The 14,807-nt window shown below is 38.8% G+C and overlaps 2 protein-coding genes across 4 annotated transcripts in view; one reads left to right on the top strand and one right to left on the bottom strand.

Annotated features, from left to right (window-relative positions):
• FGFR1OP2 (FGFR1 oncogene partner 2) overlaps nt 1-4,503 on the top strand; it is a 35,402-nt gene extending 30,899 nt beyond the window's left edge. For all 3 annotated transcript variants that reach the window (XM_077774489.1, XM_077774490.1, XM_077774491.1), the window contains 2 exons: nt 1,086-1,199; nt 2,535-4,503. In XM_077774489.1, coding sequence (XP_077630615.1) covers nt 1,086-1,199; nt 2,535-2,672 — 252 coding nt within the window. In that variant the 3' untranslated portion in view covers nt 2,673-4,503. The remainder of the gene's footprint in view (nt 1-1,085; nt 1,200-2,534) is intronic.
• Nucleotides 4,504-11,077: 6,574 nt separating this feature from the next.
• The window catches only part of TM7SF3 (transmembrane 7 superfamily member 3), a 36,539-nt gene continuing 32,809 nt past the window's right edge, over nt 11,078-14,807 (bottom strand). Inside the window, exons 11-12 of the mRNA XM_077774565.1 lie at nt 13,933-14,095; nt 11,078-12,689 (exon numbers count right to left, since the gene is read on the bottom strand). Of these exons, the coding sequence (XP_077630691.1) occupies nt 12,427-12,689; nt 13,933-14,095 (426 nt within the window). The 3' untranslated portion in view covers nt 11,078-12,426. The remainder of the gene's footprint in view (nt 12,690-13,932; nt 14,096-14,807) is intronic.

Below are 14,807 nucleotides of genomic sequence, written 5' to 3'. Positions count from 1 at the left end.
TTGTTGGCTACAAGATATTACATGTGTGGTTTGCTAAAGATACTATGTTCTCCATATTTCTTTCAGTTTACTAGTTTTATAGGTTTTGGGGGTCCTCTTCAAATCCTTTTTATAAATAGGATATATACGGCTATTTAAGAGACAGGGTTTTTGGGGAGCTTTTAGCTTTTATATTTAAGTTTTGTCCTTAATATAACAAAGTAACCCTCAACTGCCAGTGAACAATGGTCTATAAGAAGCTGTTTGTTAAAAAATGATTATTCTTAAGTTTCTGTTAATTTTTAAACCTTGTGTCTGTCTCTTTTCACCTGACTAGAAGCTCCTTGAAATCAGGGAACATGTCTTAATAATTTCGTATTTCTGTTGCCTGGCACAGAACTATCGGTGTGCAGAAAAGAATAGCACAAGATTGGAAAAAAATTATTTTTTTTACGTGCTGCACCAAACAAATGTGGATATCTATTTTATATCTGTAATATTTTGAACAATTTGCAAAGAAAGCCATTTAATATTTTAATACTTAAAAGCAGACTTAATGTTCATTTTACTTTATTATCTGTTATGTGCCAAACACAGGCAAATATAAACAAGATACAGTTCCTGCTCTCAAGGAGGATTATAACCTGGAAAAATTTTGGGCTGGATTGAGATCAGTTTTTAGGCACAGATAATAAATAAAACATGTATAAATTGCGGAAGACTTTGGGATAAAGAGATGGAATATGTCAACAATTTTTGTCCTTCCCATTACTTTGATTAGTAGTAGATGTAGGTACAAAAAAGGAAAAGGTCATTGATCATTTGTAAGAGGCATGTGAAAGAGTACTCTTCTTGCTAGTAGGCTTAGTTGTATTGTGCTGCTTATCCTGATTTATAATCCCAACAAATCTGATTTCAAAAGCACATTCATAGTCAACTTTCTTGTAAATATGTGTTTGATATAATTCATGTTAAATGGCAACGTAAGAATATTACATTCATGTTAAGTGGCAATGCAGTTTTTTTTTTTTTAAAGAAAAGGAAAGGATCCAAAAATAAAAACAAAGTTATTTCACTGATTTGCAACTCCCATCTTTTTTTTTCAGGAATTACAGGCACATGTTGATCAGATAACAGAAATGGCAGCAGTAATGAGGAAAGCCATTGAAATCGATGAGCAGCAGGGTTGCAAGGAACAGGAACGAATATTTCAACTTGAAGTAAGTTTTAAATTGCAATTGTGGGTGAAAACTGTCCATACGAAGTTTCATGCCAGAAAATCCGTCCTATTTAAATACATGAATATATACTTCCCTGGAAAACTGGTAATGTTCTCTTTCTTCCCCATATTGGTTATATGGGTATATAATGCAAAACTATTTCAACAGTAATACAAGAGTCTAGGATCAGTATAACTTACAGCAGTATTTGAGCAAATTGACATTTTTGGATCCTATGTGTTCCCATTATTAGGTGAATGTGCCTTCTAATTTAGTAATTTAAAATTTTTCTTTATTGGAGATCATGGTGATGCAAGGAAAATTATTTTAATCTACAGTTATTCTTTGGGCATTTGTATTTTTCTGTGGAATATAAAAGCTTTTCTGTCTTATTTTGTGGTAGTGAAAGCAGAAGTTACTGTTGAATAATTTAAATCAGTATAATTGACTTTTAAAAGCTTCATTTTGAAATCATGGCGGGGATGTTGGTTATTGAGGGCCAAAAGTGATTTCTGTCTCTAAGCATAGTGTTCTCTCATTCCTTAAAACAGGGCTAAGCAAACTTTTTAAGTAAAGGACCAGATAGAAAATATTTTAGGCTTTCCAAACCAGACATTCTGTGTTACAACTGCTCAGCTCTGTCACTGTAACACAAAAGCAGCCACACACAAAAAATACTGAGCTTCCCTATGTTCCAGTGAAGTTTAATTTACAATAACAGGCCTTGAGCCAGGCTGTAGTTTGCTGATCCTTGCTTTATACCATTGAAATTGAGAATTATAAACACTTTTGAATGTCTGCTAATTTCTTACAGTAACTAATCTAGAAGAAAAAGAATTGTTTATCAGTGCTCAATTTGGCCGCTTAACTTTCCTTCTTGAAAAATCTCACAATCTGCTCAGCCAGCCCCACTGCTTTCAAATTCCAGTGAGGAAAACAAACCAAACCAAATGGACTTTCCTGCATTCCATGCTAACATGGAAAAGTAGTTAAGGTACTAAAGTACCAAGAGGCTTTGTTGAGTTTATATCAGTATAAATCTAGATATTCCTTTCTTCATCTTTACTGTGATTATGAAATGAGACCGTTTCTGAGGTTCCATCTATAATTACGGCCACGTAAATAAGGCGGCTTTGCACTGGTGGGAAAGGAGCACAGTTCCTCCCTCTTTAAAAAAGTGTTCTCTGGATTCAAGTTGTCAACTTTTTATGTTCATTTAGTTATTTCTGCCAATTATAAAACTTTTTGTCATACCTTCTAATGTTTGGCTTAAGATACGTTTGTATTTTTGTAGCTATCTTGGTGACTACATCTTTTTGTTTGCCTTTTTTTTAGCAAGAAAACAAAGGCTTGAGAGAGATCCTCCAGATAACTCGAGAATCCTTTCTGAACCTTAGGAAAGATGATGTGTCTGAAAGTTCATCTTTGTCAGCATTAGTGACCAATAGTGACCTAAGTCTGAGAAAGAGCTGAAGAGCCTGTAAGTCTGTGAGCTTTTTGCACAGCTCCACATCGTCACTGGGACTGGCCTGATGTGAATGAATTAATAGAAAAATCCATCTCAAGCCACCCTTTATTTTTTTCTATAGTGTGTACAGTGCACTGGCAATGACATTCTTAAGCTAGCAAAAATGCAGAATTAATGGCCATAGATTTTATTCCAAAATATAATTAAAAACTAGAAACTTTGTTAATTGGTGAAGAAACTAAAGATTTTCTGAGTGACTGCTGAACCTAACAGCAGTGCTGTTGACAACCCTGGATGATGCTTGGATAAACATGAATATTCCCAATAAATGGGAATTCATGCATTTATCCAAATTTTAAAATATACATCTTGCCACAGTTTGTAAATGGAAGATTGTCATATTAAATTTTATTTCTTCTCCCTCTTTGGTGTCAGAGTTAACAAATAGTTTACGTACCGTGAGACTTCAGCTTTAATGATTGCCTGTCTATCTTCCCATTACTGTAAATTTTAGTCAAAGAACACTCAGTTTGCAAGAGTGTAGGAATGTTTCATATGCACCATAAACAAAGTTAATTTAATTTTAGCCAGCTTACCATAATTAAAATACTCCACTGACAATTGTCTATAAGTTGTTTAAGTATATGAAATAACATTTCAGGAATGAAAGAGAAAGAATATTACTTTCTAAGAAAGAAGATCTTATAAGAGACATATTAGTAGGTTAAACTACTCCTTTGAAAGATTTAAGTTTTGGTTCTTAATAATGAAGATATTTCTCTTCTCTGGTTGATCTTTAAGGATATTAGGTAGTTCTTTAAGCTAACAGAGTTGAAATGTTTGAAATAGCAAACTAGGTATGGTAATGTCAAAGTAAATTGGGAATTCCTCTGCCTCATTGAACCCTTTCTTTAAAAATGCAGAAAGTAAATTACAATTTGAAAATAAAATTTGTTTTCTGGATGTCTTCATAAGCTCTATATTCTGGTCCTCATAACCTGGAAGATTTTTCTTATAATCTATCAGTCAAAAGGGGGGTGGGTGGGAGGAAATCTGTGGATTTATAAGTATTTGTTTCATTTTTTTCTAAAATCTTTATCTAGTATGTAAATTTTTAAAAGCCACTGGAAATAGAAATGTACTTTAACATCAGTTGAAATCTCAGTCTTATTTCAGGATTATAGAAGGATAAAAGAAAAATGTCAAATATGATTAAATATACTAATTTGTATTAAAATTAGCACAATAGGAAATTCTGCTTTTGGGTATGTAATTTGTTAAATATTCACATGGTAGCTTTTGTGTATAATTTCATATATTGGTAAAATTCAAAACTACTTTTCACTTGTAATTTTTGTATCTTAAGTTTGAAGTAAGTGGGGCTGATTGAAAAGGGCTAATGGCCCAAACACTGAATAGACTTCTCAGAGGCCTTAATTGATATTTTATAAATGAGAGTTATTTCTAAACTTTTCTATTGGTTTTGGGGAAAGTATCTGTTAATTTGGTGGCACATTCATTGATATAGTTTTATCCCAAGTCAGAATTAACGAAAATAAACTATACAGTTGAGATGAAGTCTGAGGCAATCATTGAGGCAGCTCTATTATTAAAATGTTTCTTGATAACTAATTATTTTTATAAACAAGTTAATTTATTCTTGGTCTTCTTGGATATAATTTTAAGGTCTTGGTGTTTAAAGACATTTACTTTGTTATATAGCAACAGTTTTCCATCCATACTTTTTTCTTTTTAAATTTAAGGTTCTACTTATGTCTGAGAATGTATACTGCATAGGAGCCTATTTTATCAATAAAGACGAGTGATTGAAATTGATATGGCCTCCCAAGTTAATTTGAGAACAGTGCTTTCATTTATTCTTACATATAGTTTATTTTTCTGCCATTTTCTCTCTTACCACAAAACTAGTACTTAGCAACAACTTCTATCTGTATTTCTTAGGAATTGGCCAGCAACTTACTGCTTATCCAGCAAACCTTTTCATAATATGTGGTGGATTTAAGAGTGTCCCTGCTGCAGGGGTGCCTGGGTGGCTCAGTCAGTTAAGCNCCCCCCCCCCCCCCCCCACGTGGAGCCTGCTTGGGATTCTTTCCCCCTCTCTCTGCCCCTCCCTCGCTAGCAGTCAAAAAATACTTAAAAAAAATTTTTTTAAATGTCCCTGCAAAGGCATGTCCAGGACCTAACCTCCTGTAGCTTGTGAAGGTGGCCATATATAGGTCTTTTCAAAGTTTATTTTTGAAAGAGAGGAGTGAGGGCGGAGGGGCAGATAGAGAACGAGAGAGAATTCCAAGCAGGCTCTGCACTGTCGGCACAGAGCCCAACGTGGGGCTCAAACTCATGAACTGAGCTGAAGTCAGACACTTACTTAACTGACTGAACCACTCAGGCACCCCGACCCTGTTTTTTTGTTTTTTTGTTTTTAAGTTTATTTGAGACAGACGGGGAGAGTGCACGTGCGTGTGAGGTGGGGAGGGGCAGACACACAAGGAGAGAGAATGCTAAGCAGGCTCCGTGCTGCTAGTGCAGAGCCCCACACAGGACTCAAACTCCCGAACGCGAGGTCATGACCTGAACCGAAATAGAGAGTTGGAGGCTCAGTGGTGCCCCAGAGTTTTTAAGAGTTTTTGCAGATTTAAGGATCTTGGGATTAGATCATCCTGGATTAGATCATCCTGAATTTAGGATGGGCCCTACATCCAGTGACCGGTGTCCTTATAAGAGAGAAAGATACTTGAAACAGGCACAAGGAAGAAGGCAAGTGAAGACAGGCAGGATTACGCAAGCTGCATACCCTCAGGTGCCACACGAGGCTGGGAGGGGAGATGGATGGAATGGTCCCTTAGCTTCCAGAAGGGGCCAGCCCTGCTTGATTTTTGACTTCTGGCCTTCTTGATTTTTCAGAACTGTGAGAGAAAAAATTTCTGCTAAGCCACCCAGCCTGTGGTAGTTTGTTACAGCAGCCCTAGAAAACATGTTATCTATTTGTCACCAACCACTACACATCTATCCTAGAGGGAATACAACTCTAAAACACCAGTTCTACACAACCTCACAAATAGAGTGTTTTCTGCTCATATTGATATTCTTTAATATCCAGGTGACTTCCAAAATTTTGTAATTTCTAAACTGCCTCAATGACTGAAAGATCACAGATCCAGAACTCAATTGTTGGTGACTGCTACCTTTTATGATGGTCAGAGTAAAATAAGAGCTCATTTTTTAGTGAAATCTCAATGAAGAATAATTTCTAATTGGAATTTAAAGGGGCTTGCTTTTTACCTCAGTGGCTGCCCCTCAGCCTCCTTTCTTCTGCCTTTAAGCCCCGAGGCTCAGTCGTTATTCCTGCTCACTTCCTTGGTGATCTCACCCAGTCTCTTGACTTTAAACACCTCCTGTAATGCTGAGGACTCCCAAATTTACAGCTCTCATGAACTCCAGGCTCCTCCAACTGTAACTATCAACAAGAGATCTCAGACCTAACATGCTCCCAGCAGCCATCCCCCCGGGCCTCTCCATATTCTTCCCCATCTTAGCTGGTGACCACTCCATCTTTTCAGCCGCTAAGGCCAAAAACCGTGATGGCACCTTTGACTCCACCTCTATCTTGCATCTAGTTCATCAGCAAATCCTATTGACCCTCCCTTCTAAATCTATCAGAATCCTCCCATCTCTCACCATCGCCACTGCTTCCCCTGGCTAAAGCCACATTTTGATAGTGTTAAAGCTAGTAAATTAGATTCAACCTGAGTATCATCCAATAGGGAAATAATTTACTTCCAGATTACTAATTTACTATCAATATGTACCCAATCCAGTTTATATATACTATGATTTAAAGAGTCTATCAACAGGAACAAAAATACCTAAATTTGCATACTAAAAACCTGAATGCTAGATTGCACATATAATTACAACTATGTAAAAAATGCATAGGGGGAAATGTCCAGAAGTAGATACCATCAGTATACTTACAACTTAACTCTGCTGTTTTACATACACTAACCAGTTAGTTTCTGTTGTCTGTAAACCAAAGGTTTTTTTGACCGTCTTTGTATAGATGTCATAATTTTTTCAACTCTTTCTTCCCCTGATGGATAGTCAGACTGTTTGCAATTTTTGTTAAAACAGTACACCCAGGGGCCCTTGGGTGGCTGAGTTAGTCAAGTATCCGACTTCGGCTAAAGTCATGATCTCACAGTCCATAGGTTCGAGCCCCACGACAGGCTCTGAGGAGCCTACTTAGGGTTCTATGTCTCCCTTTCTCTCTGTCCCTCCCTTGCTTGTGCGCTCTCAAAAATAAAATTTAAAAAAAAATGCTTCATTAAACATCCATGTGCGTAACTTATGTACTGTAATTTCTGGTGTGTAAATTCTCAGAAGTCTGCTGGTTATGTTCCTTTTTGTGATCTTTCACATAAAGGAAAAAATAAACGTAGACAGTTAAAAATCCACCATACAGAAAATATTAGAGTTCAAAGTTACGTCAACTTCTTCCTGCAACCTAGTCTTCCCAGAGGTAATTACAAGTTTCTTGTGAATCAGAAAAACTTCTCTATAAATGTTTTTAAACATATACACACAGATACACACAACTGGAATCTTAAACCTTGGTTCCTCAGTGTTTTTTCGTTTAATGATATCCCTCGTAAGTTTTTTTTCCATATGAGCAAAAGGAAAAAGAGTAAACCCACTGCTTTGTAATAACTATGGCCTCCAGAAAATTCACTATATTGAAATCACTATCAGGAGGTAGAATTGGACCCAGAATAAAAATATCCTGATCTTGAAACACAGGATAGATACTTCTTGAGTATCAGACATTGCTAGGAAACTAGCAAAGCTCATTACAGTCAGTGTTGCAAGAGTCTGTCCCTGTCAGGATGCATTACCCCCAGCCTCAGCACACTGCTTTTGTCTGTATATACAGTTCAAGGTGAAAAGGGCTGGCCCTTGGCTACTTTAAAATGCCAAGGATTTATCTGCTCCATCTCCAGTTTCAGCACCACTCTGGTCAAGTGCTCAATGCTATCAAATCAAACAGTGATGTGACATCAGGCGAATGAATTCCTCAAATGTGAACTTCTTCTAGAAAATGTTTAAGACCTATCTCTAACTGGAATTTAAATAAAAATTTGAAGGAAAAAAAAAAAGACCTAACTCAAAGATTACAAGGTTTTTACTCCCAGTCATGTAGACTCTAGACATACAGAATACAAGAGGTTAACAACATTCAGTAGAAAATTCAGTGGAGAATCACTGGGATATACAATTGAAGGAATTCAGGAAGGAGAACTGGTGTGGAAGAAGAGTAGCTCTACCTGTGAAACGGAAGACTGCCCTCTGTTGAAAAACCTTCAGGCATTAATAAGCAAGAGGAGATTTTCTTTTCAGGAAAAAGCCGTTTAGACCTGTCCATGAAAATGGTCCTCTAGAACCCCAGGCCCAGCCCTAGCAATACAGTGTATTTCCGTTTTAAGGAATTTGGATATGTGGATGGTCTCCTCCAAAGGCGACAGCTAGTTTAAAAAACATGTGGAGGTCCAGTACAGTTGCTGAAAACACAGCCCAGGGAGAACAGGGGAGCAAAGGCACACTTAAAAGTGTCTCAATTTTGCTTCTTCCATCTGCATCATTTTTGGGTTTTCTATCTCCTTCCTTAAAGCTCCCAGACACAGGCATCCGTGCTCTTCCCAGTGCACCCACAGCAAATTCAGGCAGCGCAGAGCACATGCAAGCCAGTCTGGACAGCAGAGAATCCATTAGCAGGAGGAAGCAGGAACCTCAGGTGAATAAGCCTTTTAGCCCTACAACTTTAAAGTAAAAAAGTAATTGTGGCCATTCTTTCATCTCCTTCTAACAGAAGGAATTCACCCCGGGGGCAATGGAGTCAGGTTTATTATACTTGTGTACAGGCGTTATCAGTAAGACTCGGAAACCGAAGGAAAGATTTTGAGGACCATGGCTTTTGTGGGTGACTCAAGTGTTCTGACCCACCTGCCAGGGAACAAGTGCTAAATTCTAGGGTCTTGGAAGGAAATAAAAATGGTAAATAAAAAGACATGTATGCTCTGTGAAGTTCTGTAGTATAGTTAAAATTTAACAAGGAAGATGGACAATAAAAACTACTACCATATGATCCAGCAATCTCACTTCTGGGTACGTATCGAAAGGAAATGAAAAGCAGGATCTTGGAAAAAATGTCTGTAACTCCCATGCTGTTGCACCATTACTCAAAACAGCGAAGACAGGGAAACATCCTAAGTGTCCATCAATGGATGAATGGATAAAGATGTGGCTTATATAAACAACTGAGTATTATTCAGTGGTGAAAAAGAAAAATCCTTCCATGTGCAACAACATGGATAGACCTTGAGGACATTACGCCAAGTGAGGTAAGTCAGACTGAGAATGACAAACACTGGATGATCTCACTTATATGTGAAATCTAAAAAAGCCAAATTCCTAGTAACAGGATGGTGGTTACCAGCAGGTGGGGGTGGAAGAACTGGGGAAATGTTACTTAAGGAAGGAACGAACTCACAATTAGTAGACAAATTCTGGAGCTCAAGTGCACTAGGGATTATAGTCACTGATACTGTATTGTGAACTTGAAGGTTGCCAAGAGACTAGATTTTAATTGTTTTCACAAAAAGAATAATTACATGACATGATAGAGCTGTTAACTAACTCTGTGATATTAATCATAGAGTAAGAGTAATCATATTGTAGGAATAATCATAGAGTAATATTATAATATATAAATGTATCAAGTCAACATACTGTACCCTAAACTTACACATTATGTCAATTATATCCCAATTAAAAAATAAAAAACAACACTGACAACCTCCTTTCTGGATCAAAATGCCAAAAGCTAAGAATGGGAGAGCCATTCTCCATCAAGCACTAGTGCGAAGGGCTGTAAGGACTGGCTGGGCACACAGGTGTGAGAGATTCCACTGGGGGGCGCCCCATAGAGAAGGGAAGGCCTCGAAGCTCTCCTTTATGCCTTTAACCCCAGTCCGGGGACCGCACTCCGACTCCTTGTGGTTTGGTTACTCCTGCTCCTCCTCCAAGTCTCAGCTTAAATGTCATTTCAAGGAATTCTTCCCTAGCATCCCAGATTCTACCCGCTCCTCCATCATAAATCTCATTGCCTACCGGACCTCCTCTGTGTAACTGGTGATGTGTCTGTCTCCTCACCCTCTAAGCCCTGAAACAAGCACCATGTCGGGATACTTTGCCATCTTCTTCCTAGTGCCCAAGACAAGGCCTGACACTTAGGAACTGAACTCATATTTATTTAGTGAGTAAAGGGTAAAAGCCAATCATTGTATTTTTTTTATTTTGCCTATTAATGCTGATGTAGCTTGATCCAGACATGCCAACCTCCCCGGTGTAAAGATTCTATGGTAGTCCCTGGGTAAGCCCAAATTTCCCCTAACTTGAGCCCCTCTCTATCTCAGTTTCATAGACTGGTCCTCACAAACGCGGGGGCCAAACTGCCCAGAGGTCTTTCAATCAACAGTCAGGGTAAAATGATTTCTAAAGTGTATTAGTTTGCTAGGGCTGCCATAACATATCAGACTGGGTGCCATAAACAAATTTCTTTTCTCACCATTCTGGAGGCTAGAAGTCCAAATACAGGGTTGGTTTCCACTGAGGCCTCTCTCCTCTGCCTGCAGAAGGCTGCCTTCTCACGGTGTTGTCACCAAGCCACCAGCAGAAGACAGCTGAAAATAATCAGTGACTGACCTTTTCATCATGATAGAGCATAAAGCACATTTGAATGGGGCATCAGGCATCCCAAATGGCATGGGCACAATTATTGATAAATATTCATATAATTGACTCCTTGGTCAAGAATTTCCTCAGTTATAAAATAAGAGATCAGGTAAGATAATCTCTAAGGTCTGTTTCTGGTCTAACAATCTAGCAATTTCCTTGGAAGAATCAATTTTCTATCCCAACCTTCTACTGAACACTGGTCCACTAGTTAGCTGCTGTGATTTAGTAATCTGGTAGCTAACGTGTAACAGGTTAGCCAGAACCAAAACATTTAAGGAATGGTATAACTAATTTTCTGGTAATACTACTACTTTTCTTCCATTAGACAAACCTGAAGTGCTAGTAACCAACACAAATCAATCCTCCAGAGACATCAGCTTTCTTCTAACCAGGGATATAAATTTAACACATTGCCACAGATTTCCTTTATTTCCTATTATCTCACTTAGGCTTACATTGAATTTTTAAAATAAAGGTTTAATTCTCCAGATTAAAGTAATTTTATACCCATGACATTTCTGTCATGACTTCACTGCTCTGGTAAAATACAGCTGGTAAAAAATTTTTGTAAGAATAATAATGAGACTTTTTAGGATTTTTCTTCAAAATAGGTATTTATTATTTAAAAAAATTATACAAACTGGCTTTTTATGACTCACAAATTATGAAAATTTTTTAAGTAGTTTGTCTCAATCCTCCAAAAAGTGTGCTCTGTCTTTACAGTCTTCAGTGGTAGTACATTTTGATGGTACAGAAAATGACTCACAAACATTCCATACAACTGGTCAGAATGTATAAAGATACGGTAGAAGCCAGAACCCCTACAGTAATTTTAAAAAATTCAAGGTTAAGTGTTACTGAAGTTATATAAACAGGGTTACATAACAGTAAACACCTGTGGGTAATTTTGCAAAGGAAAAATGATTAGTTTTGGACGTTTTCACTTTCTATATGTTTAGTTTTATTTCAGCCTTTGCAAAAACACTTACATGCAAAAGCTGAAAATTTTCCAATTATCTGAAACTCTAAAAATCTATCGTTACTTTGAAAAAACTCTTAAAAGCAGCATTGTTTAAATAGTGGTTAACTCACAAACGTGTATGCAGTCACCACAGGTACGCTCATGATGACTCAGCTGTGGCGGAGTCACCAGCTTCCAATCCAAGGCAGGACCAGACACAGAGGAAAGGCCAAGAGGAGCGGGGACGCATTCCAGGGCATCCGGGTGCTTGCGTGGGGGGAAAGGGTCAAAACGGAAAGGACTTTCCACACAGAATCCAAGGTCCTAACTAAAAATAGCTCCTTTAAATTCCTTAATCCTTTTTGACTCCCTCCCTCCTCATCACTAAGATACAGATAGTACAAAGTCTAAAGACAAAAGAGAAAATTTTTGAAACTGTATTGTTACATCAATGCTAAAAACAACCAATTTAGCGGAAAGAACCACAAAATGCAATGTTAAAAGGTTTCCTTACTAAAGGGACTACGGATTAAGGTAGGAGCCAATTGGTTTCCTAAAAAAGAACAAAATGCACTTTTAGACATCAGATGTCAACACTATTTTAAAAGGCCTTTAAAGAAAAAGACCCGAGGCCGTTATATCCATATCAAAGTTTTATTATCTATATAAATTGACCTATTTTCAAATAACTGACATAATTTAGTACTTAAATTAGCATCATAAGCAATAAAAGGCAAAAACAAAGTGCCTACTGAACTTACACACTTTATGACTGATATGGTATTTTACCACAACTCAAACAAAAGAAGGGTACCTTTTGATAATATATCAATAAGGACACCACGAAATTGTGCAAAGCACAGATAACGCACGCCTGTGTTCTTATCAGACTTGCCCCGGAGATTGCTGAGGCAGGCTGGGCAGACACCAGAGCGGAGGCAACGCAGGGGCTGTACTTCACGATCACACTGACTGAGCCCCTTTGGCATCTACAGAAGCAGGGGTGTCCTCTCTCCGGCCGGCTGTTCCTTCTGGAAGAGCTCTTTGATCTGAGCTAATCGGCCATAGAGCCTCTCTCTCAATGGAGGGATGTGGTAGCTAGGGTCCAGAACGTTCGTCACTCTGCGCTCCCTCTCTCGCTTCCATAACTTGTACGGGTGGGGAGGAAAAAATGGTCGCCCTCTTTCTCTTCGAATCTGTAAGGTAATTCCACTTACAGCAAGCATCCCCCACACTGCCAGGATAATAAAGTCTAAAAAAAAAAAAAACAGCAGAAAAGCAGTTTGAACTCTTGTCTTTTAAAACCTAACATAGCTCTTAACATTTAACTTTTCATAGTTTAAATCTGTGTCATTCTTTTTCAGTACGATTAAGACTTTCTGGTGAGTTTGGCCACACGTGTATTTCCTCCCTTAGAAACCAAGGAATAAAAAAGGAAGCTTTGGTCTTACATCTTATAATAGGAATTTTCTATGATAGGCATTTGAAAGTCCAGACTGAAATCAGTTGTTTGGATCCTTGGAACGCCAGCACTTTAGAGCAATGCCCACAGTCACAGTTGTTTGCTGTGTTTCTCTGAAGGGGGGATGGGGAGAAGGCAGTCGTCTAGATCCATCTCACGAACAGACACCATGGCGCAGATGGCCCCTTGCTCTCTCTTCCTCTCTCCACTCAGTATGGGGCCCCGCCACACTCACGGAGTGGATACAGAAATGCGTGAAGAGATTCAGCAAACTAACTGAGCTTCCGGTACAAAGCTTGGCAAATTACATGTCTTGCATGTAAAATTTCCAAGACAACATGGATTGTGAGGTCTCTAACCAGCAACCTCTTATCCAATGAGGGCAGGCTCAGGAGAGTAGAGGGAAAGACAGGGCATGATATCATGACTATGCTTAAATATCTTCCAACTCTAAGATATGCTTTTCCATCTTCCATATTTCTGAAACCAATATATCTTACACTCATTGTGAACATTTAATTTAGTCAATATTTTTTCTTCAAAAAGTTAATGGAAAATGTTTAATGATAGAATCTTAAAACTGTGGAAATGGTAACACTTACAGACTGAACATCACTTTTTCACTTTCAATTAGCAAATGACATGCTTCTTTAAAGGAGGGAAACGAAGGAGTAACTTTAAACATCAGGCCGTCATTCTCATCCCTCATCCCATCCCCATCTGTAAGGTGCCAAGCAGCTTTGTTCTCAGAATTTTTCTCCCAAGTGGGAATCTGACCACATAACCTAAGTAATCCTAGTTGAGAAATTTCTTAACAGTTCACTCAGATTTTGAGAAGCGTGAACTTCAATCACCTTACAAGTTGAAAGGATTTCCTCCTGTGACCCCTCGTTACCATGAACAGAAGGCTCCAATAGCATCTGTGGGGCGGGGCTGTCTTTTTGTTTCAATCAAGTGACCACGTGCCCTGGTTGGCACAGGGAGGCCAATAGTCCTACATGACTATCACTCCGGTTCTTGGATTTAGTCTTACCATTAGTTTGAAAAGGCGCCTTTGTGAAAGCGATGTGGAAATCCATGTTGAGCGCTCTCTTGAGTACGTTCAAAGCGATGTGAGAAAGGCTTGTGTACAAGTAACTGTCAAAGGCCAAGACCACCGAGTAGGAGCCAACGAGTCCACAGGTCAGTATGTTCAGCTGTGGAAGAGTGGAGGAGTTTAGGCCTGACCTCTGGTAGCACAAGAAATCAGACCGAAGTCTCATTCCTCGCCTCAGTCACAGGGAATCATTTCTCCCTCGGGGCACATGGCCCAGGATCAAGTCTCCGAGCTGAATGAAGGCGACCTGGCAGGTTAAACTGAACACCACCTTCAAAACCCACAGTGAGTTCTCAAAACAAAACCTTATCATAGAAAATGTCTTCCCTGTGAAAGAGCCTCAGCAACAAAGTCTAATTAGACAAAGAATGCTTCTTTGGAGAGACCGCTGAAACTAAGCATCCAGGGACGCCTGGGGGGCTCAGTCGGTTAAGCGTCTGACTTTGGCTCAGGTCATGATCTCACGGTTCGTGGGTTCAAGCCCTGCGTCGGGCTCTGTGCTGACAGCTAGCTCAGAGCCTGGGGCCTGTTTCAGATTCTGTATCTCCCTCTCTCTGACCCTCTCCTGTTCATGCTGACTTTCTCTCTCAAAAAAAAAAAAAGAAAAGAAACTAAGCATCCATCAGGCTGTGAATTACAGGGCGCCCAACCTCTCTGCTCCCACTGTATATGGACGGTGGTGACCTGCCTGCTCCACTTGATGGAAAATACCCTGATCATTATAATCAGGACTTCTGCTTTCACAGTAATGAGCCTATTTAAAATGAATCATCTCATGATTATCCTCTAGTTCTCCCCACTAAATAAAACAT

This window comes from Crocuta crocuta, unplaced genomic scaffold (genome assembly GCF_008692635.1).
Source record: "Crocuta crocuta isolate KB4526 unplaced genomic scaffold, BGI_CrCroc_1.0 scaffold176, whole genome shotgun sequence".
Lineage (NCBI taxonomy): Eukaryota > Metazoa > Chordata > Mammalia > Carnivora > Hyaenidae > Crocuta > Crocuta crocuta.
Note: the sequence above shows the minus strand (reverse complement) of the source record. Positions and strands in the feature narration are given on the sequence as shown.